Below are 24,975 nucleotides of genomic sequence, written 5' to 3' on the forward strand. Positions count from 1 at the left end.
AAGTGGTGATTAAACAGCTCAGCCATGTGCTCCTTGTCAGTAACAACTACATCATCAACATTAAGGGACATGGGCAGCTGTGAGGATGAGGGTTTATTCTCCTGGTCTTTAACCAATTTCCAGAACTTCTTGGGGTCAGACCCACAGAGAGAGAACTGCTCCTTGAAGTAACTAACTTTGGCCTTCCGGATAGTCTGAGTGCACTTATTTCTCATTTGCCTGAACGAGAGCCAGTCAGCCTGTGTATGCATGTGCCGAGCCTTTCTTCAAATGGAATTCTTGAGGCGGAGTAACTCTGCAAGATCACGGTTGAACCAGGGGGTGAACCTGTTTCTAATTCAAATTTTCTTTATGGGGGCGTGTTTGTGAACAATACCACTGAAAATATAAAAACAATAAGGTCCAAGCATCTTTGACAGAGCTGATTCTATACCAATTTACAGAGGCCAGATCATGAATGAAGTCTTGCTCATTAAAGTTTTTTAGAAAGCGCCTATGACAAATCAGGACAGGTCGTTTCACTGAGCAGCCATTACGAACACAGGCTAAAACAGTGATCATAAGGTCATTACAGAAAACACCAGACTGATACCTATCAGGATTATTTGTGAGGATAACATCAGGGAGAGTAGCCTTTTCTGGGTGTTTGGAGTCATACCTTGTGGGATTGGTAATAATCTGAGAAAGATTTAGGGAGTCCCATTGCTTTAGGACTTGGTCAGGTGGTTTAAGCATGTCCCAGTTTAGGTCACCTAGCAGGACAAATTCAGACTTAGTGTAAGGGGCCAGGAGAGAGTTTAAGGCGGGTAGGGAACAGGCCGGTTATAACCAGAAAGGTTAACATCAGTGTTCAAAACAATCTTCCTTAAACTTGTTGAGGATAGGGGGCAGTATTTTCACTTTGGATGAATTGTGTGCCCATAGTGAACTGCATGCTACTCTGTCCTAGATTGCTAATATATGCATATTATTATTACTATTGGATAGAAAACACTCTGAAGTTTCTAAAACTGTTTGAATTATGTCTGTGAGTATAACAGAACTCATAGGGCAGGCAATCTTCCAAACAAGAAGTGAAATTCTGAATGTTGGTCAACTTTAACGTCATCGCCCCTTCCTTTCCCAACAAGATATGGATCGGGTAGCACTTCCTACGCCTTCCACTAGATGTCCTCATTCGGTAGAATGTGGAATGGAGTGTTTGGTGTGAACTTTGACCGAATGGGAGGGGAAATAGTCACTGTCCCGACAGAATGTAATTTCCTTGTGGCGCCACCGTCGTTCCATTTGGCTGCAGCTGAAAACGTATGATCAGGTTGGAACGTTATTGGATATATATGAAAATAACATCCTGAAGATTGATTCTCTACTTAGTTTGACCAGTTTATTCGACCTGGAATATATATTTTTGAAGTTTTCGTGCAAGTTGTCCTGGACCGGCGTCAGCTTTTGGGCACGTGAGCTGAAAGTGGTAGCAAATGCAGCTAATTGGACACTAGTATTGGACATTATGGAACAAAACAACAATTTATTGTGGAATTAGGACTCCTTGCACTGCATTCTGATGAAAGATCATCAAAGGTAAGGGAATATTTATGATGTAATTTAGTATTTCTGTTGACTCCAACATGGCGGAGAAATACTTTTACGTCTGAGCGCTGTCTCAGATTATTGCATGGTAGGCTTTTTCCGTAACGTTAAAAAAAAATCTGACACAGCGGTTGCATTAAGAACCAGTGTATCTTTAATTATATGTAGAACATGTATCTTTAGTCAAAGTTTATGATGAGTATTTCTGTTATCTGGCGTAGCTTTCTATAATTCCTCCGGATATTTTGGAGGCATTTCTGAACATGGCGTCAATGTAAACCGAGATTTGTGGATATAAATATGCATATTATCAAACAAAACATAAATGTATTGTGTAACATGACATATGAGTGTCATCTGATGAACATTTTCAAAAGGTTAGTGATTCATTTTATCTCTAATCTTGCTTTTGTGACTCTATCTTTGGCTGGAAAAAATGGCTGCGTTTTTCCTTTGATTTGGTGGTGGTCTAACATATGTTGTGTTTTCGTTGTAAAACATTTAAAAAAATCGGACATGATGGGTAGATGAACAAGATGTTTATCTTTCATTTGAGGTATTGGACTTGTTAATGTGTGAAAGTTAAATATTTCTAAAGAATATTTTTTAATTCCCTGCGCCACCTTTTCAGCTGAATGGGGGGGTGGAGTTCCCCTCGGGGATCGCCTTGCCATAACAGGTTTTAACCACTTCTCAGTAATGACCAACACATCTGGATTAGAGCTGCAGAAACCTCAGTCTTTTACGAGAGCAGGAATCAGTGAAGCGAATATCAGAGCACAAGTCAGAATTGGCGATAGCAACAGTAGATGGACCAGGGTGTACATGCACATTTCCAGATATCATCAGCAGTAATACAATCAGGGCACGGCAGAGAACAGGGAGAGCTCTGCAGTGTTGATTTATGACATTTGAATGTGCATTAAAAGGCAACAAGATCATATTGTTCAGTAATTTCATCAGGTAACCTGAATACAAAGCCAGCGAGAGGTGGTTAGAATAGGATGGGAGGCCAAGAGTCCATGCTACCAATAGAGTGTCAGAGTCCCGAGTGTGGGAACAAACATAGTCTGTCCCACGGTTGGATAAACAAGCAAGTTCATAGTCAATAAAGCATGCAGGAGTCTTGAGGCAAATAGCATAAAGCACAAGAAAACAATATAACGACTTGGGGCTAGCCATTGTAAGTTCAGAGTCACTCGCCCCAACAGTGCATGTGTCCTGGAGGTGAGTGAAAGCTTGGGAGAGAGGGTGGAGTGTGGTGGGGGAGACAGGCCAGGGCAGACGGTCAACAGATCGCCAGGTGGAATCCAAGCAGCAGTGCAGCAGTGCAGCAGGCAATGGGAGTAGGTGTCACACCCACTTGGTATAATATTTTTCCTGGAGGCAGATTCCTTGTAGAAAATGCCAGAGAATGGTCTCTGAACAGGGCGCGGGTATTAGTATCTTTAGGATGCCCAAATCCAGTTGAATGACTCTCTCCACTCCAATGATGATCTGAAAGAGAACATTGCCATTGTAGAGACATAACAATCTAATGCAGGCAAAGGTTGAGGAGCTATGAAGATGTCTTGAACAGATTGAAAGAGGCCGCAAGCTGGCTGAGCAAGAGCTACTGGATGTCAATGGAGGGTGCACCTGCTGCAAGCTTTGGTAAAGTAGAACTACTGATTATGGATTTTCTACTTTAGCTATGGCTGAACATGGTAAAAAATATATATAATTAGACATCTCTTCACCACAGCTCCCATCTTGGTTCATCCAGATCCTTCCCGTCAGTTCGTGGTGGAGGCCGATGCTTCTGATGTCGGAGTGGGGGCGGTCCTGTCCCAGCATTCTGCCCTGGATCTCAAGCTACATCCCTGCTTCTTCTTCTCCCACCGCCTCAATGCCACGGAAAATAACTACGATGTGGGCAATTGTGAGCTTCTCGTGGTGAAGATGGCGTTGGAGGAATGGAGACAGTAGCTGGAGGGGGTGGAACACCCATTCATCGTGTGGACCGACCATAAGAACCTGGAGTATCTCCGCACCACCATGCGCTTCAACTCCAGGCAAGCCAGAAGGGCCCTGCTGTTCACACAGTTCAACTTCTCCCTCTCGTACCGGCCAGGATCCAAGAATGTCAAGCCAGATGCACTGTTCCGCCACTAAAGCCCCGTGGTTACCACCCCGGAGCCCGAGACCATCCTTTCCACCATGTGCCTGGTGACGGCACTCAACTGGGGTATAGGGAAACAGATCCGGGAGGCGCAGCGGTCCCAGCCGAACCCTGGGGAGAGCTCTGATAATCGGATGTTTGTGCCTGACGCTGTCCACTCTGCGGTCCTGGAGTGGGCCCATTCCTCCAGGCTTGCCTGCCACCCGGTCTCCCGTCGGACCCTGGCCTTCGTGCAACGCGCTTTTGGTGGCCTACGATGGTTTCCAGATGTCGCCACGTTTGTCTCCCCCTGCAAGGTCTGTGCTCAGAATAAGACTCCTTGGCAAGCTCCTGCTGGTCTTCTGCAACCCCTGCCTGTCCCTCACCATCCCTGGTCCCACATATCCCTGGAGTTCATCACGGGTCTGCCCCTGTCTGAGGGCAGCACTGCCATCCTGACTGTGGTCGAACGGTTTTACAAGGCCGCTCACTTCATTCCTCTCCCCAAACTACCAGCTGGTGTGGGTTGAGTATGCCCGCAACATCCTTCCCTGCTCTGCCACAGGCCTATCTCCATTTGAGTGTTCCCTGGGGTATAAGCCCCCGCTCTTCCCAGAACAGGAAGAAGAGGTCGGCGTACCTTCTGCCCAGATGTTCATCCGCCGCTGTCGTCGTACCTGGAGGAGAGCCCGGTCAGCCCTCCTCAAGACCACCTCCAGGTATCGATGACAAGCAGATCGATATTGGACCCCGGCCCCCCTGTATCGTCTCGGGCAGAAGGTATGGCTATCCACCAAAGATCTGCCCCTACGGGTGGATTCAAGCAAACACTCCCCCTGGTTTATTGACCCATTTCCCATCTCCAAGATTATTAGCCCCTCTGTTGTTCGTCTTCTGTTGCCCTGTACCCTTCGTATACACCCCGCCTTTCATGTGTCCAGAGTCAAAGCTATGTCTCACAGCCCTGTCTACTGTTTCCATACGCACCTACGTGTTGAATGCTTGCTGACATTTTTAAGACATGAATAATAATAATCATAATTTTACCATTTATAATATTTTCCTATTTTTACTTAAATAAACAAAAGTGTATAAGGTTGTCACACCCTAATCTGTTTCACCTGTCCTTGTGATTGTCTCCACCCCCCTCCGGGTGTTGCCCATCTTCCCCATTATCCCCTGTGTATTTATACCTGTGTTCTCTGTTTGTCCGTTGCCAGTTTGTCTTGTTTGTCAAGTCAACCAGCGTTTTTGTTCTCAGCTCCTGCTTTTCCAAGTTTCTCTTTTTTTTGCTCACCTGGTTTTGACACTTGCCTGTCCTGACCCCGAGACTGCCTGCCAACCTGTATCTTTGCCCCACCTCTGGATTGTTTGACCTCTGCCTACCCTGAGTCTGCCTGCCATCCGGTACCGTTGCCCCACCTCTGGTTAACTGACCCCTGCCTGCCTTGACTTGTCTGTTGCCTGCCCATGTTGTAATATTAAGCCATTGTAAAATTTGACGTACCTGCATCTGGGTCTTACCTTGATTTCTGATGAAGGTAGGACATTACCTAGTTAATTTGCCAACTCTTACTATAGTCACTTATCTAGAATCCTTGACTATCTCAGAGAGTTGGAGGGTGATGAGGCTATCTGAGATCCTGAGGTCAAGCATCCTTTTTGACGTTGGCATTGGGATAAGGTTTGAGTTAGCAGGGAACCCGAGAGAGGCCAAGCAGGGGTGGACAGACAGAAAAGCCATGGGGTGTGGGGTGGGCGGGAGGGTTGGGTGAGTGGGCTTAAGTGTTTCAAATGTGAGGTGATGATAGCTAAAATAGAGAGAGAGATAAAACACCTCTATTGTTCTCAAAATAGGACATTAAGGAAAGCTCAAGAGTCAGGGTGTCAAATTCATGCAATAAACCCCCTCAGATAGTTAGGCTTCTCACAATGCCATGCAGCATAATTACACTAGCAGCTGGTCTGTCACAATAAATCCCTATGCCACTCCGCAACAACAATACTTCTCGATTGTGGCTGTGTTTGATACAATGCTTTTGGAAAAGTGCCATTAAAACAATGTTCATGATCTAAAAAATAAGTTGTCAAAGTTTATATAAATTGGAAATAATATACACTGAACAAAAATATAAAAGCAAAATGTAAAGTGTTGGTCCCATGTTTCATGAGCTGAAATAAAATGTCCCAGACATTTTCCATACACACAAAAAGCTTATTTCTCTCAAATACTGTGCACAAATGTCACGACTTCCATCGAAGTCGGTTCCGCTCCTTGTTCAGGCGGCGTTCGGCGGTCGACGTCACCGGTCTTCTAGTCATCGCCGATCCACCTTTCGTTTTCCATTTGTTTTGTCTTGTTTTGCCTCATTACTTGTTGTGTATTTAACCCTCTGTCCCCCCCATGTCTGTGTGTGGAATTGTTTGTTTGAAAGTGCTTGTGCACTCCGACTGGTTTGCGATGGGTTATTTTGTACCCATATTTTGTTATTCTGGGTGCCGTTGGTTTTGCTATTAAACTGCTCCGGTTTTTACCCAGTTCTGCTCTCCTGCGTCTGATTTCCCTGCAGCCAGTCACGCACCCCTTACAACAAATTTGTTTACATCCTTGTTAGTGAGCATTTCTCCTTTGCCACGATAATCCATCCACCTGACAGGTGTGGCATATTAAGAAGCTGATTAAACAGCATGATCATTACACAGGTGCCCCTTGTGCTGGGGACAATAAAAGGCCATTCTAAACTGTGCAGTCTTGTCACACAACACAATGCCACAGATGTCTCAAGTTTTGAGGGAGAGTGCAATTGGCATGCTGACTGCAGGAATGTCACCAGAGCTGTTGCCAGAGAAATTAATGTTAATTTCTCTACCATAAGCCGCCTCCAACCATAAGCCACCTCCAGTAAAATCTTAGAAATTGTTGCATGTTTCGTTTATATTTTTGTTCATTACAGATCTGATCATCTAGTCCACACTCTTGCAGTTTAATATTTAAGAAATAGCATAGCTGTTAATTAACAAACATTGTGTCTGTATCATGATAATAGAACAAATAGGTATATTAACTCCCTCTGCACCCACAGATATCCTCATGCTGATAGCAAGGTTGACATCCTCTAATAGGAGTATTAAATAAAAATCATATTCATTTTGTGTAATTTGCCACTCTCTGCATTTCATTTTGTCCATATTGATTTTGACATCATAGTCTCTCATAAAATACCATAGTAAAAATACTAAGTAGTCAGTGCCTGTTGGTGTCTGCAGAGGCTCTGTCCTGGTGCTGTTTGCTGTCTCTCGCCAAGGTTCTGTCACTTCTGTCAACACAGTGTTGTGGCCATCAGAAACCCCCATTGGAGAAACAGGAATCCATCAGCAGTGAACATGCTGACACCTTGTACAGTAGCTGTGGGGAGAAAATATCTGATGAGGATTAGTGTACAGAGATGTATTTGATAAGTGATTAAGAAAAATAAAATGTGGCATGACATGATGACACATTGATTGACATTTAAACGACTAAACAATCTAACATGTTTTTCCCCCACTATGGTTGCTATTGTTGCTATTCTTAAATAACATGCTTGATAAAGGTACATTTTCACACCTATTTGTGGTGACTTGTAGCTCCCTGCTATTAAAATATATGATAACTATTTGCCCTTAGGAAGTGTTTACAGATTCATTGCATTGCATTCATTCTTTGAGTTTGAGGGCAATTACAAGGCAGTCCTATAAAATACTTGCCTGGTTACCCACACTCCTTGCTTTGGCCACGGACGTTAGTTTCTTCTCTGCAATGAGTTTGGATCTGAGTACCTCCCCAACCCGTCTCCCAATGTGAACACATTCGGGCTGTCTGATTGGTTCAGAAACCGATGGGTTTAGCCAGAGCTAGAACACATGTGGGTTTGAAAATTTGTCATGGGCTTTGATTTATTACAGACGATCCAATCGCTGATTACTTTGTTTTGTACAATGCCCCTTGTGCCTATCATCACCACAAACAACTTCAATGATGGCAGTCTCAGACTGAAGTATGTAGAGAATGACAGCAAGTATGGGTAACTCCATACTTGGAGTGGGTCTGAAAGTGGGCGTTGCAAAAGAAGTGGGTGGATCAACAGCGATGTGTGTGACATCAGTGGGTGGATTAACAGCGATGGGTATCGCGGGTCAACAGTCAGGTGCACCGCGGGTCAACTTAATGTTTACATAGTAGGTTAGGAGAATTACAGTAGCAGGTTAGGATACTTAACATGGCAGATTAGGGGAATGAGGTTAAGGTTAGGAAAAGGGTTAGGGTTAGGCTTAGCTAAAATGCTAGTTGCAGTTGTCAACAATCGACTTGTCGTGTAGCCCAACCGCCCCGGAAAACTGTCTTGACTGCCCAATTAGCAGATTCGCTTTCCATACACCCACTTCTCTTGATCCTCCCACTTCTGTTGACACGCCCACTTTCAGACACACTCCATGTATGCAGTTATCCATGACTCAATGACAAAGCAGAGCCGTCAGGCTAATAAAATACATGGTGTTGTTAACCTTGCCAATTGTTCATATAAGGTTCAAATGTCAAGAGGTGTGTGGACTGCTGTGAATAGGGCTCAAAGAGCACTCAGGAGCAGAATGTTACAAGTGGTAGGCACAATTAAGGGGTTGGACAAGTGGAATATTTAAAACCTTTGAGTGTATGAACGTACATACATGTGTGTAGGAAGTAGGTATGGTGATGGTGCACGTAACAAGTCTACTACTGTATGTCACTCATTTTAATGAATTAAACTAACTAAAATGCCCCATTTGCATCTAGCTGTCTTATATCTTCTCATGTTAATTTAATCTGGGCTGGCTTGACTTTGGGCAGAGTGATAGGGAGGTCAATTTTATCTTCACAGGGTCTTTAGCAGTGGCATGGCATTTCTCACTTCAATTTGCCACCCTAACGCCAGCTGTCATTTGCAGGCCTGGGGAAGCTATCAGAAGATAAATAATCTTAAAACTTGTTACCAGCACTTGACTCATCTTTAACCTCTTGACCTTTTGAAAGGCTGTGACGATTAGTGGAAGTTACTAACATTCTATTTTACTTTAAGTAGTTACATTTCATTGCCTTTCCTCACTTTGGGAGTACTTTTTTATTTGTATTTCTTCGACACATCAAATGTGATGGACAGAATTCCCGGGATGTAAATATTTGGACTCAGAGAAAACCAGCCCTGACCCTGACCGTACACAGATCAGCGTTGACTCCACGCCATAAATGTAACATAACATATTGATGGGTTACAAGATACAACTGTCACTCTCTCTTTATGTGAAAGAAACCTTTGTTGGGTATGGTCATCTGCTACAGTTGATCCTACACGTGGGCAATGGCTGGACACTGAAAGCTTAAAACCCACCATGACTCACAAGCTGTCCTCCTCAATCAGTGAGAGGCACTCTGCAGGAATTTGACAGGGTTATCTTTGTCCTCAGACACAATGCCATGTCAACAAGACTGCAGTTAAGGGAGAGAGTTTTAACTGGCTGTTGGTAGGGGATAATGGAGAACCTATGGAAGCCCATTCCAGTTAACATTTTGTTTTTACTATCTAAAATGTTCGATTTTTATCCCAATGTTTTTCACTTACATATATCAAAATGTTAAGGTAGTATCAACATAAATATCAACAAGGCCAATGACATTGGCGTCGTATTGATCCACAGTTACTGCCTCTGTCTCCATTATCTATTGTTATTATTATCTTTCAGCTAAATCTAAAGCTTGTCACCTGTGACAGACCTCTGTCCGTGTTGCATGACACTCTCCGCCTGGTTAATCTCGCTGCCTAAATGTTCTTTATTTAGACCGGCCCATTGGCAATTTTATATTGCTGCTTATGCTTCCACAAAGTCTATGCCTATGATAACAAAACACAATATGTTACCAATGTCGAACATGAACTCCTCTTAAGCCCTCTGGGAAATCGAAGACCCTGTCATGACATCTTTTTCTTAAATATCCCTTTGTGAAATCCAATATCTTCTTTTGTGTTTTCAGAAAAATACCAGTAGTCAAATAATCATCCTTATGCCATGGTAAGACATCTGAGACATGTGGATAATCTGAATTATCCTCTTGAAACATTTGCTCTAGTTCTTTAATGCAGGGGAGACTGGGGGAAATTGTAACAGTTTTTGTATTTTACTCTATTGCTCAGAGACCATTTGAACTATACTTACATCTGTCTCCTAATCGTTCATACCACTTATATGTCTGTACATAAGATGGTCGAATCACAATATTGATTTTAATCCGAAAAGTCCAGACCGGGGTCAAATGGAACACCTAAAGAATAAACAAAATAAATTCACTTCACTTCAAAAACATTCATGAATATGAATTATCATAGAAGTATGGAATGATTTTGCAAGAAATATACACATTTCTATGTACTGTCCATAATAAATAATTACAGTAAAGCCCATGTGTGTGCTGGCAATTCGGTTCCTCTCAAAACATCTGAATAATCTCACGATGCCGATATTATATCTGTTTACAACTTCTTTGACTCTCTACAGGACCCCAGGGCTATTTAAAGATAGTATTTCAATAATTAACGTATAATTCATACATTCTTTAAGTTAAAATCCCTTGTTTTCATAATTTGGCTGCTTGGCTCAGGGACATTTTAACACTGTGTTACAATTGCCCCCAAACGAGCAGCCATGACAAAACCTCATGTGACTAGCAAGAGACAACAGTAGTGACACTTCATTCATGTCAATGTTTAGTGATGATAATTATGCTCGTTTGAATTATTGGACATTATTATAAGAAAAATACAGCCGGTGGAAAAAACTACTTTCACCCCTAAAAAACAAACATTTGCCCATAAAAAAACCAGTGAGATGTATTTGGCTATAACTTGTTAAGCAGGAACAGAACGTAAATGGGCACAGTGTGCATTTCATCACTATAGATTGTTTCTGTTTGGAGAAATTCAAGGTGTTACAATTTCCCCCAGTCTCCCCTACAATTACTAGCATCTGTTCATCTTATTTCTTCATTAATTTTTTTCAAAACAAATGAACATATCGATAAATAAATATATATATTTTCTTCTTCCTTTAGAAAGGAACATTATAATTGTAATTTAAGTAACATCATTAAAGCCAGATCTGCTCTGCAGTTAGAAAATGTAGACCACCCAGCTGCTATCTGACATGTACAGTTTTTATTTTCTGTTCAAGTTTTGAATTTCAGTTGAGATGGTATTGATTCCAACAATGCAAGCAAACCAGTTAGATTACAAGGGATTTTCTGTTGCAAGATTGTACAACATGAAATAAACGACATAATCTGCTATTTATGAGTGAATTTTGAGATTGCTGACAAAATCCCTTGACTATTTAAAGATGGAGTTGACTTCCTCTCGCTGCTTGAATATATTTATGATTAACTACAACACTCCGCGAAGCACCTAATATGGAGCCTTCAGGGACACCATCACTGATAAGACTACCTCTACCCGGGGATTTCTACAGTACATGGCTTTCCGAACACTCATTAACCCCCACCACCCTTGTACCCCAACCAAACACAGACACAATAACATTCCTGGCCCCTGAGATGCATATCCATATTTGGCAGAAAGGCTTCATTTATAAAGAGGACACATGGTCTGGACCACAATAGGCCACCATACTACTGCAAGGTAAGATGTGATGCTGGAGCTATAATCCTCCTTTTTGTGTGAAGAAGGTGAGTGCTAGAAAGGGTAAATATGGTTTAAAATGTGTGTTTTTGTTTCCACAGGACCATTACCTCCATCAGTCATCATAAAGGGGTTGGTGTGGTAAGGGCATTTTAACATCATGTCAGGGTGTTATTGATTCTGCATGAACCTTTGTTAAAATGTTTTATTTTAAATCAAGTCGTACTGTTTCAGAAATAATGCCTTAGAATCAATTGAATACACGGAAATCGGAAATTAAATAAAGTCATTCAAAATGAACAAAAGGAATTTAAAAAAATCTACAACATTTTATTAAATTCTATTCTGTTATTTCAGTGATGCCTGATATAACATGGAATAAATGGAAACATGCAACAAATAGCTTTTTCATATCTTTAAATAAAAAATAAATAAATAACGGAGATTGATTTCCTCTCCTTTCTCTAGACACAGTAAATCATGGGAGACGCTCATATGGCAGAGTTCGGGCCCGCAGCCCCTTACTTGAGGAAGTCAGACAGGGAGCGTCTGGAGGCCCAGACCCGTCCCTTCGACATGAAGAAGGAATGCTTTGTGCCTGACACCGAAGTGGAATTTGTGAAGGCTTCCATCACCAGCAGAGATGGTGACAAAGTCACCGCTGACACTGCGAATGGGAAGGTTAGTAAGCTGTGAGAGAGCTGCTCAACCAGGACAACTAGTGATGATAACATTATATTTGAACAAAACATGACTTTATATGTAATATTACAACAATTATGCCAGAAACTACTGGATCTAAACACTTGTGTGTTACATTTACTGTAAAAAAAAAGATATAATTGTGAAATCTAAATATCTAATATTCCTTTTTCATGTACTGTTGGTGAACAACTGTTTTAAAATGACTGACAAATAGTTTAACAGTACTTGCTTTTGTGACTCTGATCATTTCTTTTTACAGACTGTGACCGTGAAGGACTGTGATGTCCACCCTCAGAACCCGCCAAAGTTTGATAAAATTGAAGACATGGCGATGTTTACCTTCCTTCATGAGCCAGCTGTGCTGTTCAACCTCAAAGAGCGTTATGCAGCATGGATGATCTACGTGAGTTCACACATGCTGGATTTTTTTCTCCATTTCTTAACACTGTGGAATGAAACAAAGTAGATATTCTGACCTGAACATTTATTATCTCTAATAAATCAAAATTCAATTGAATAGTCTATCAGCCAAACACCCAACAAGCATTTTTTTTAAACCATGTTTTCAATACATTTTAGAATAAGGCTGTAACGTAAAAAAATGTGGAAAAAGTCAATGGGTCTGAATACTTTCCGAATGCACTGTATACCCAACCGATCTTAGATTCAACTGTACAACAATCTGGTTAGGCCAAGAATTCACAATAATAAATGTAGGCCTAATATCATACTCTGTATTTGATCAAACTCTATTAAATATGTTCTTTCAGTTCTTCTATTTTGACTCCTTCCTGTTTCTACAGACCTACTCCGGGCTGTTCTGTGTCACTGTCAACCCCTACAAGTGGCTGCCAGTATATAACCAGGAGGTGGTCTCAGCCTACAGAGGCAAGAAGAGGAGTGAAGCTCCTCCTCACATCTTTTCTATCTCCGATAACGCCTATCAGTACATGCTGACAGGTAAACTCACTAAGATGACTTAGAGAATCTTATTCAACTTTCACCCAAAAGATATTCAAACATTACGGTACTAAAAATAGTGTATTCTTTCAAAAAAAAAATGTGACCATGTCCTTATATCTATTTCAGACAGGGAGAACCAATCCATTCTTATCACGTGAGTTCTCTCCTTTTCTCTCCTTTTCATCAAGCTGAATTTGTATATTTTATAGGTCTTACATTGCCTGGCAGTGACATCAAAGTGTTGCTACTGTATAGAAGCTTAATGTGGCTGTATGCTGTCATAAATGGATGGATTAATTGGAAAGTATTGCACTGACAAACCAATGACATGTAAATATTTGTGTTATTTTAACTACCTCAATTTGGACTGTTGTGTTGATACATCTGATTAACAGTGGATAAAGCATGCACTTTGAATTTAGTGACAGGCATCCTGTGATTCCTGATAAGAAGGAACTTAAAAAAACATTGAAGCCTGGTTGGGGGCTGAGGGCAAATTAATGTTGAACAGTCAGTACATGCCAGTATTGGTGGATAGAGGCAATATTAATGGTGATATGACGGGCCATGGCTTTTCACAAAAGCTGGTACGGTCTTACTTAGCTCACCAATTGAAAAGGACTTGGCTGAGATCAATGAGATTGAGCATCCACACTAAAATAAAAGCACATAGAGCTAACATTGTGTTTGCATTGGACTTCTTGCTCTTGTTTGATGTTGGGCGTCAGGAGTAAAGTGATATTATATCTTGAAAACTTGAATGTTGACATGCAACATTTGTGGGATTGTATCAAAAGTAGACTAATGAAGAATATACAAGATTTTTTTCTTCGTATGGCTGGTTTTTAGGGGATGAGGGAATAGTGAGCTAAATTGTTGCACTTTAGGGTGTAGCTCTGCTGGTAGAGCATGGCTCAGCTGGTAGAGCATGGCTCAGCTGGTAGAGCATGGCTCAGTTGGTAGGGCATGGCTCAGCTGGTAGGGCATGGCTCAGCTGGTAGAGCATGGCTCAGCTGGTAGAGCATGGCTCAGCTGGTAGAGCATGGCTCAGCTGGTAGAGCATGGCTCAGCTGGTAGAGCATGGCTCAGTTGGTAGGGCATGGCTCAGTTGGTAGAGCATGGCTCAGTTGGTAGAGCATGGCTCAGCTGGTAGAGCATGGCTCAGCTGGTAGAGCATGGCTCAGCTGGTAGAGCATGGCTCAGCTGGTAGAGCATGGCTCAGCTGGTAGAGCATGGCTCAGCTGGTAGAGCATGCCGCTTGCAACACCTGGGTTGTGGCTTCGATTTCCAGGGGACTAGACTGAAAAAAGTATGAAAATGTATGCACTCACTGCTGTAAATCACTCTGGATAAGAGCGTCTGCTGAATGACTAAAATATAAATGTAAAATGTACAGCATTCTGATTGTTCTGGAATCTTTTTTAATCAGTCAGAAGACAGCCTTGAACCAAGTTATTAGTTTAATTTATTTCATGGTGCATCTATGTTCAGTTCTAAAGCCTGGCCATTTGAGTGTGAATTTTGCATTTTGAGATACTTTCCATTTGTTTTGAGCCTATTTTACTGTTACATACTGTATTTGTATCCTCAGCGGAGAATCTGGTGCTGGGAAGACTGTCAACACCAAGAGAGTCATTCAATACTACGCCAGTATTGCAGCTGTAGGAGGAAAGAAGGACACAGCCTCTGAGAAAAAGGTTAGCTTGTTGAATAAACAGATAACATGTTCTCTAATGGCACTTTACCCTTCATTGCTGTAATCAGAGCACTGCTCTGAATACTTCCAGGGGACTTTGGAGGATCAAATCATCCAGGCTAACCCAGCTCTGGAGGCATTTGGTAACGCCAAGACCATTAGAAATGACAACTCTTCAAGATTCGTAAGTTTCTGTCCACAGACCATTGTGATCACACTACCATTGAAAACATACAACATATGATACAATGCACATAATATACTCACTATGTATGTTAATTGTATGCCAAAATGAATGATTGGTTCTCTTTAACTTTTATTCAGGGCAAATTCATCCGAATTCATTTTGCTGCTAGTGGAAAGCTAGCCTCCGCAGACATTGAGACCTGTAAGGAATATTCAAATCAATTACCAACTATTCTCATATATACAATAATGTTAAACTGTTTCCTTCAATGAACTTTTCCGCCTTGCATTTTTACAGATCTGTTAGAGAAGTCCCGTGTGACTTTCCAGCTCAAGGCTGAGAGAGACTATCACATTTTCTACCAGATTCTGTCCCAAAGGAAACCAGAGTTGCTCGGTAAATAAAGAATACTGTCATCCACGTACTAACTAAAACATATCCTTGCTCGGACCTCACTGGATTTGACCGAATCTGACATTTCTGTTTGCTTTTCAGAGATGATGCTCATCACCAACAACCCCTATGACTACCAATTCATCTCCCAAGGAGAGACAACTGTAGCCTCCATCGACGATGGTGATGAGTTGTGTGCCACTGATGTGAGTAAATATCAATGGTTGGTTCATCTGGTGCCATATCTGTTTTAACTAGATTACCTTCATGTATTTATTGGTGCACTGGTAGCATACTATCTCTCTCTTTTTCTAATTTAGGAAGCTTTTGATGTCCTGGGCTTCACTCAGGAGGAGAAGAATGGCATTTACAAGCTGACTGGTGCTATCATGCACTATGGCAACATGAAGTTCAAGCTGAAACAGCGCGAGGAGCAGGCAGAGGCTGATGGCACTGAGGGTGAGGGGGACTTCATTAAGAAAACGAACCTCGGTGTTGATGACACATCTTAAAGACAGTACGTTAACAAATATTCTAATGTATCATTTCATTTGATTTATCCTAAGATGCTGACAAAGTGTCATATCTGATGGGCCTGAACTCTGCTGACCTCATCAAGGGTCTCTGTCACCCAAGGGTCAAAGTAGGGAACGAGTGGGTCACCAAGGGGCAAACTGTCCAACAGGTGAGCCAGAAATAACGTATAACAAAGATCTGAAAAGAACTCAGAGCTCAATGTTAATCAGGCAAGGTTCATAACCATTACAATAATGTTTTTTTTCTTCTATTTTATTAAAGGTGAACTATTCCATTGGTGCACTGTCAAAGTCAGTGTATGAAAAGATGTTCCTCTGGATGGTGGTGAGAATCAACCAATCCTTGGACACCAAGCAGCCTCGCCAGTACTTCATTGGTGTATTGGACATCGCTGGGTTTGAGATCTTTGATGTGAGCTGAAGTGATAATCAATATGATACTTGAATCCCTTTTTTTTTTTTTACCTCAATCTATTAGTGCTACTTTACAAGTTGTAAAACTAAGTTCACCTTTCTGCTGCAGTACAACACCTTCGAGCAGCTCTGCATCAACTTCACCAATGAAAAGCTGCAACAGTTTTTCAACCACCACATGTTTGTGCTGGAGCAAGAGGAGTACAAGAAAGAGGGAATTGAGTGGGAGTTCATTGACTTTGGCATGGACTTGCAGGCTTGCATTGACCTTATTGAAAAGGTAAGGAATAGTTATGTTTTTCAATAAGACAAGTGCACCTACACACATCTAAATGTTATCAGGTCATCAGTCACACTGCTCATATTTGTCTTCCCCTCAGCCAATGGGTATCATGTCCATCCTTGAAGAGGAGTGCATGTTCCCCAAGGCCAGCGATGCTACCTTTAAATCCAAGCTTTACGACAACCATCTTGGAAAATCCAACAACTTCCAGAAGCCCAGGCTTATGAAAGGGAAACCAGAGGCTCATTTCTCCCTGATTCACTATGCTGGTACTGTGGACTACAATATTTTCAACTGGCTGGTAAAGAACAAGGATCCACTGAATGAGACTGTGGTCGGACTGTTCCAGAAGTCTAACCTCAAATTGTTGACCGTGCTCTTCCAGAATTATGCTGGAACAGATGCTGGTATGCACATTTTTTTTTTATATATATAAACCAGTTCTGAAAGCACCTAGATCAGTCCTTTTCAATAGGCATTGTCCCAGTCAAATAAACCTAATAAGATAAAGTACTTTTTGAAGACGTTATTTTATATCCATTGTACTTCTCAGCTGATGATAGCAAGGCAAGTGGAAAGAAGAAGAAGGGATCATCCTTTCAGACTGTGTCTGCCTTGCACAGGGTGAGTATGAAAAACACATCAAACTGTGGTGTCTATTTATTCACATTTACAGTTCCATGCATGGCTTTATTGCTTCTACAGGAAAACCTGAACAAGCTGATGACCAACTTGAGGTCCACTCACCCTCACTTTGTGCGCTGCATCATCCCCAATGAGACCAAGACTCCTGGGGCCATGGAGAATCCTCTGGTCATGCACCAGCTGCGCTGTAACGGTGTGCTGGAAGGCATCAGGATCTGCAGAAAAGGCTTCCCCAATAGGGTCCTGTATGGAGACTTCAAGCAGAGGTATACAATACATAGGTTCAACTGAATTGGGAAACAGGTCCTCTTTTGTAATATGTATTATATTCAAGACTATGTAATACTTCAAATAGATACCGTATCCTGAATCCTGCTGCCATCCCCGAAGGACAGTTTATTGACAGCAAGAAAGGAGCTGAGAAATTACTTGGGTCTTTGGATATTGATCACACTCAATACAGATTTGGACACACTAAGGTATAACTTTTATAAGGATGATCATGCACAATATACATACAGTATATTCCGATGAAGAAGCAAATATACATATATTTTCCAATGGAATATTCCATAAAGTGAAAGTGCCCAAATGTTATTAATTCATTCAACAGTATGGGTTCATTCTGTATATAGGGAGGGGATTTAGATATGCTCTACTTGAAATCCTTTTAAGGTGTTCTTCAAGGCTGGTCTACTTGGTCAGCTGGAGGAGATGAGAGATGACCGTTTGTCCCTCATTATCACTGGAATCCAGTCCAGAGCACGCGGTCTGCTGGCTAGAGCTGAATTCCAGAAGATTGTTGAACGAAGGTAAGCATAAACAGTCACAAATGACTTCGATGTCTATATCGAATTCACATTGTAGTTCCATGCAATATCTGCTAAACTTTATTTGTAATTGTTCACAGAGATGCATTACTTGTGATCCAATGGAATGTACGTGCCTTCATGGGGGTCAAGAATTGGCCCTGGATGAAGCTATTCTTTAAGATCAAGCCTCTGCTGAAATCTGCTGAGTCTGAGAAGGAGATGGCCAACATGAAGGAAGAGTTCTTGAAGCTGAAAGAGGCTTATGCTAAGTCTGAGGCTCGCAGGAAGGAACTAGAGGAGAAAATGGTCTCTCTTCTCCAAGAGAAAAATGACTTACAGCTTTCAGTTCAGGCGGTGAGTTAAATATATCATCCCATAAATGAAGTAACATGCATCAGAATTGTGATCCTTGCAAAAATACTTGAAAATTGTCATTAAGCTAATGAAACCTTTCAACATAGGAGCAAGATAATCTTTGCGATGCTGAGGAAAGATGTGAACAACTGATCAAACACAAGATTCAGTTGGAAGCTAAATCCAAAGAGCTGACTGAGAGACTGGAGGATGAAGAGGAGATGAATGCAGAACTGACCGCCAAGAAGAGGAAACTGGAGGACGAGTGCTCTGAGATAAAGAAGGACATTGATGACCTGGAGCTCACTCTGGCTAAAGTGGAGAAGGAGAAGCACGCCACAGAGAACAAGGTCACTATCACCTCCATATTTATAAAACAAATACAAACTGTGTTTATGTTGTTGTTTGCTCAACCTTCACTTCCTATTCACAGGTGAAGAACCTGACTGAGGAAATGGCAGCTCTGGATGAAATCATTGCCAAGCTGACCAAGGAGAAGAAAGCTCTCCAGGAGGCTCATCAGCAAACACTGGACGACCTGCAGAGTGAGGAAGACAAAGTCAACACTCTAACAAAGGCAAAGGCTAAGCTGGAGCAACAAGTTGATGACGTAAGTGCTTGATGTTGTATTGCGAGCACTAAAGGATAGAAACACAGCATTCGTGTAGCCATCAGAAGTTGACTGGATAAAACAGTAGTGAGTTTTATGTTAATGTTCCCCAGCTTGAGGGTTCTCTGGAGCAAGAGAAGAAGGTCCGTATGGATCTTGAAAGAGCCAAGAGGAAGCTCGAGGGAGACTTGAAGTTGACCCAGGAAAGTCTAATGGACCTGGAGAATGATAAACAGCAACTAGAGGAACGTCTTAAGAAGTAAGTAAAAAAATAAAAAATCCCAGTTTATATCATTCATGCCTTTATTTGTTAATTTGCAACAAAAAAATGCCTTTCGGCCACAGGAAAGACTTTGAGGTCAGCCAGCTGAACAGTAAAATAGAAGATGAGCAAGCAGCTAACATTCAGCTGCAGAAGAAACTAAAGGAGCTTCAGGTAATGAATCATGTGCAATTGAATGTGTAACCATGAAAATACACATTAGTTTGACTTAAGTCACCTCAAAATAATCTTACAATCTTTCCCCCCCTCGCTAGGCTCGTATTGAGGAGCTGGAGGAAGAGCTCGAGGCAGAAAGAGCTGCCCGAGCCAAGGTGGAGAAGCAAAGAGCAGACTTGGCCAGAGAGCTGGAGGACATCAGTGAGAGGCTGGAGGAGGCTGGTGGAGCCACATCTGTCCAGATTGAGATGAACAAGAAGAGGGAGAATGAGTTCCTGAAGCTCCGCAGAGACCTTGAAGAGGCCACTCTGCAGCACGAGGCTACAGCTGCCACACTCAGGAAAAAACAAGCTGACAGTGTCGCTGACCTTGGGGAACAAATAGACAACTTGCAGAGAGTGAAGCAGAAACTGGAGAAGGAGAAGAGCGAGCTCAGGCTTGAACTTGATGATGTTGTCTCCAACATGGAACATATTGTGAAGTCCAAGGTATGGCCCCATTTCATTATCTGGTCTTTATGTTTCTCATCAAATGTGAGGCATTAGGGATTATTTAAAAACTAAAAACTCACATTTGTCTTTATATCATGCACTTTATTTCAGACCAATTTAGAGAAGGCATGCAGGACCTTGGAAGATCAGATGAGTGAATATCGGGCAAAGTATGAGGAGGGCATGCGCAGTATCAATGACTTCAGCATGTGTAAAGCTAGGCTGCAGACAGAGAATGGTAAGTTTGTTATCTCGTATGACAAATGATCGTCAATATTAGAAAACAATGCCTTCCTCCACACGGAGGAGGAACAAGGCGGTGGAATTGTTCATAACAATTTCATAATTTACTCCACTAGGGGAGCTTTCCAGGCAGCTTGAGGAGAAGGACTCCCTTGTATCTCAGCTAAGTAGAGGGAAGCTGTCCTACACTCAGCAGATTGAGGACCTCAAACGACAACTGGAGGAGGAAACAAAGGTGAGAGATAAATATGTTCACCCAAAGCTATATAATATACTGTATTATATCACGTCATCCTTAGCTAATGATACAAAATGTGTGAAAATATTTGTGCTCCAGGCAAAGAATGCACTAGCCCATGCAGTGCAATCTGCTCGACATGATGGTGACCTGCTCCGAGAGCAGTATGAGGAGGAGCAGGAGGCCAAGGCTGAGCTGCAGCGTGGCATGTCCAAGGCTAACTCTGAGGTGGCTCAGTGGAGAACAAAGTACGAGACCGATGCCATTCAGAGGACTGAGGAGCTGGAGGAAGCCAAGTAAGAAATCATGGCAGTCATTTATTCACTCTTTTACTCAAATGTTCTCCAAAGAAAGACTCTGTTTCTCTTCTAGCAGATAGGCTTTCTGTTTGTGTTATGTTTCTTCTACAATGTAAGACGAACAAAAAGTTTGTCTGATAGCTGACCACGCAGCTATTAGTAGGGAGGTGAAGTATCCTCAAAGGTTAATTTACCTATGAAGCAAAACAAATGTCACTGCTGGCACTAAATATCTCCTGTTTATTATTCTTTAATCCAGGAAGAAACTGGCTCAGCGTCTGCAGGATGCTGAAGAAGCTGTGGAGGCAGTGAACGCCAAGTGTTCCTCCCTGGAGAAGACCAAACACAGACTGCAGAATGAGATTGAAGATCTCATGGTGGATGTGGAACGGTCTAATGCTGCTGCTGCTGCTCTGGACAAGAAACAAAGAAACTTTGACAAAGTAAACTCTTTAAGCCATGGATAAATATGCTAAATTAAATGTTCATGATCCTTTCTTTCAAATGACATTTTTGTTTGATTGCTTCCAACAGGTTCTGTCTGAGTGGAAGCAGAAGTATGAGGAGTCTCAGTGTGAGCTAGAGAGCTCACAGAAAGAGGCTAGGTCTCTGAGCACTGAACTCTTCAAGCTGAAGAACTCCTATGAGGAAACTTTGGATCAGCTCGAGACAATGAAGAGGGAGAACAAGAACCTCCAAGGTAAGCCGTCAAGCTATCAGTACAGGGAGGTACAGTATTTACTTAATGTCAACACAGCAATCTAAATTCCACTGTATGGCCTTAACCTCACAGAGGAGATTTCCGACCTTACTGAGCAACTTGGTGAAGGAGGAAAGAGCATCCACGAGCTGGAGAAAATAAGGAAACAGCTGGAACAGGAGAAAAGTGAGATCCAATCTGCTCTGGAGGAAGCTGAGGTAGGTTCCCTCTGTCCAGAATCAAGTCATAATATATTATACATACTTATACTGTATGCCTTTATAATAAACCTGAACCATTATGATCTAACAGGCTTCTCTGGAACATGAGGAGGGTAAGATTCTGAGAGCCCAGCTAGAGTTTAATCAGGTAAAGGCTGATATTGAGCGCAAGCTGACTGAGAAGGACGAGGAGATGGAGCAGTCCAAGAGGAATCTGCAGAGGGCCATTGATACCCTGCAGAGCTCTCTTGAGGCAGAGTGCCGGAGCAGGACTGAGGCCCTCAGACTGAAAAAGAAAATGGAGGGAGACCTCAATGAGATGGAAATCCAGCTCAGCCAATCCAACAGGCAGGCATCAGAGGCCCAGAAACAGCTAAAGAGTGTTCATGCTCATCTGAAGGTAAATTATTGTTGGTCTATATCTGGATAGGAGTGTTGGCTAAATGTCTCAAATGTAAATGTAAATTTAATGAGCGATTGACTAATTCGTTATACAAATGTCTTCTCTTCTAGGATGCCCAACTCCAGTTAGATGACTCTCTTCGTTCCAATGATGATCTGAAGGAAAACATTGCCATTGTAGAGAGACGCAACAATCTGATGCAGGCAGAGCTGGAGGAGCTAAGAAGCTGTCTTGAACAGACTGAGAGAGGCCGCAAGCTAGCTGAGCAAGAGCTGCTGGACATCAGTGAGAGGGTGCAGTTGCTGCACTCACAGGTGTGAACATTGTTATTTAGGGTGCTTATTAATAGTATGCTACTGATGTATTGTACATTTCCTCTGGACTGTCCCAATGTTTAATAACAGTGGAAACATATTCCATCTGTAGAACACCAGCCTGCTGAACCAAAAGAAGAAGCTGGAGAGCGACACAAACCAGCTTCAGACTGAGGTGGAGGAGGCAGTCCAGGAGTGCAGAAATGCTGAAGAAAAGGCCAAGAAGGCCATTACTGATGCTGCCATGATGGCAGAGGAGTTGAAGAAGGAGCAGGACACCAGTTCTCACCTGGAGCGAATGAAGAAGAACATGGAGCAGACCATCAAGGACCTGCAGCACCGCCTGGATGAGGCTGAACAAATCGCCATGAAGGGGGGCAAGAAGCAGGTTCAGAAGCTGGAGAACAGGGTGAGTGTATGCTTTTTACAGTAGATGCACATACTGTGCATTAGAGCCATATGCAAAACAGCAATAATGGTCCCTGTTACATAGCCTAGATGTTATTTTTATGTTATGACAGGTGAGGGAGCTGGAGAATGAGGTCGAGGGTGAGCAGAAGAAGGGTGCTGATGCAATCAAAGGAATTCGGAAATATGAGAGGCGTATCAAGGAACTCACCTACCAGGTGATCTTTTATTTATATTGTTGTTACCATGACAGGCATGCATAGATGTGTGCTTTACATCTACTGACTGCTATTCGCTATGGCTTCTGTCTTTACAGACTGATGAGGACCGCAAGAATATGACCCGCCTCCAAGACCTTGTGGATAAGCTGCAACTGAAAGTGAAAGCCTACAAGAGATCTGCCGAGGAAGCTGTAAGTGTGGACTTACCTATAATATTGGGGATCTTTTGCTTGTATGATAGTATCGGTCTCTGCTTTTGCTGTGATGCTTGTTGTGTTTCCATGTCATAGGAGGAGCAAGCCAACAACCATCTGGGCAAGTTCCGCAAAATACAACATGAGCTGGACGAGGCTGAGGAAAGGGCCGACATCGCTGAGTCTCAGGTCAACAAGCTGCGTGCCAAGAGCCGTGATGTTGGTTCCAAGGTTAGTGAGGCTAAGTTCATTTTCTGATTCTTGAATATCTTAATTTTTGGTGTGCATAATATAATTATAAAAACAAGTGTTGTAATTCTAGTATTTCAATATCATAAAGCAAAAGTGGAAAAATGTTTTTTGTAAGTGACTATGTAAGCAGATGTAAACATTAATACTGAAAAAGTCTAATTGGACCAACAACAAAAAATCAGACCAAACCTGCATTCAAATATATTTTATTATAACAGTAGTATCATAGTGCATCAGACTTTGTCAAGATAAAGCCTGTATTTGTCATATAGTATTTGTATTCTGTATTTGTAACGCTTGTTCGTAATAAGACGTTTAAGGCGAAATGGTGGTCAGTTGGTTAGTCAAAGTGATTCGAAATGACACTGTTTACAGTATTCTGTTATGAGAGATGGTTCCCATCTTTAGGTCTAGGATAAGTCTACACCTTTATATTGTGTTACTTACCCTGTGAAATGTTACTACAACGTTTTAAAATTACATAGCCATCCAGTCTAACAGTTACAGTAAGTTATGTCCCTTGACACGTGGGATTGGTTTAACCATAAATGATTGGTTAGTGATTGGATTAAGGAGGTAATGAGGATGTAGCTGAAGGCTCATCAACTGTTACACTTATGCGAAGTGACAAAATATAACAATCGGGGTAATTTATCAGTGTTTTAAAATGTATTAAGTGACCTAGGACCTTACGTTGAATAATCCAGGACTTCAGATTTAGGACACATTTTCATCACTTTACATTTAATTGAACCTGCAATTGTATTATCACGGTTGTGAAATGAAAACACAGAATAGTTTTGGCCACTGTAAAAACCCACTATTACCATCTACTAGGTAGACTCCCTTCACAAGTAGATACTTTTCGTTTTCAGAAAGAGCAGTAGTTTGAAAAGAAAGACACTATTATATTGCTATGGCAGGTTTGATTGAATACAGTCTAGATTTCCACTGTATCTATTGGCCAGTGCTTACCAATATCTTCTGATCTGTCTCTCTCTATTCCCTAATTCTTTATCATCACAGAAAGGGCACGATGAAGAGTGAAGCTCTCATATGGACCTCTGAAACCTTCTGCTGTGGTGAAGTCTATCCAAAGCCCTAAGTAACTCTGTAGAATAAAGTCAAATCGCAATCAGATTCACATCTACTGACTGTGTCTTTATTCATAGTATGTGAGTGATAGTCTCACTCCTCTCAAATAATTGTTGCTGTCATTAATGGTCATCAAAGCTTGGCAATCTGATTATCGGCATATACTGATCTGTCATCATATTGATCTTCACTTGGTTAAATGTAGAACATTTTAACAAGGAGACTACCAATATCAACAGTTTACAAAAAAAACTATTGTCAATGCATTTGTCAGTGCATTCGAAAAGTACTCAGATATTTTAGCAAATAGTATTAAAAATAAAAAACGTAAATATCACATTTACATAAGTATTCAGACCCTTTACTCAGTACTGTGTTGAAGCACCTTTGGCAGCGATTACAGCCTCAAGTCTTCTTGGGTATGAC

The 24,975-nt window shown here is 41.8% G+C and overlaps 1 protein-coding gene and 1 long non-coding RNA gene across 2 annotated transcripts; one reads left to right on the forward strand and one right to left on the reverse strand.

The window, feature by feature from the left end:
• Nucleotides 1–5,805: 5,805 nt before the first annotated feature.
• Nucleotides 5,806–7,567, reverse strand: LOC149970792 (uncharacterized). Its single transcript, XR_016492871.1, has 2 exons — nt 7,478–7,567; nt 5,806–7,136 (listed from the first exon to the last, which is right to left on the reverse strand). It is a non-coding gene; the product is annotated as an uncharacterized LOC149970792 (long non-coding RNA).
• A 3,692-nt stretch (nt 7,568–11,259) lies between these two features.
• LOC100136150 (myosin-7) lies at nt 11,260–24,594 on the forward strand. The gene is made up of 39 exons (XM_021589358.3): nt 11,260–11,433; nt 11,535–11,574; nt 11,902–12,114; nt 12,398–12,541; nt 12,942–13,098; nt 13,228–13,255; nt 14,693–14,798; nt 14,889–14,981; nt 15,122–15,185; nt 15,282–15,380; nt 15,480–15,583; nt 15,698–15,836; nt 15,944–16,062; nt 16,176–16,325; nt 16,437–16,607; nt 16,708–17,017; nt 17,164–17,234; nt 17,316–17,521; nt 17,611–17,734; nt 17,931–18,067; nt 18,166–18,421; nt 18,529–18,771; nt 18,855–19,031; nt 19,145–19,290; nt 19,377–19,467; nt 19,569–19,958; nt 20,073–20,199; nt 20,321–20,439; nt 20,542–20,738; nt 21,001–21,184; nt 21,276–21,441; nt 21,535–21,659; nt 21,754–22,062; nt 22,176–22,379; nt 22,492–22,788; nt 22,901–23,005; nt 23,104–23,199; nt 23,299–23,433; nt 24,481–24,594. The coding sequence occupies exons 3-39, from the start codon at nt 11,914–11,916 to the stop codon at nt 24,499–24,501; spliced, it is 5,811 nt and encodes a 1,936-aa protein (XP_021445033.1). The 5' UTR covers nt 11,260–11,433; nt 11,535–11,574; nt 11,902–11,913; the 3' UTR covers nt 24,502–24,594.
• Nucleotides 24,595–24,975: the final 381 nt, after the last annotated feature.

The sequence above is a fragment of the Oncorhynchus mykiss genome, chromosome 28, assembly GCF_057628025.1.
Source record: "Oncorhynchus mykiss isolate SJ-2025 chromosome 28, ASM5762802v1, whole genome shotgun sequence".
Lineage (NCBI taxonomy): Eukaryota > Metazoa > Chordata > Actinopteri > Salmoniformes > Salmonidae > Oncorhynchus > Oncorhynchus mykiss.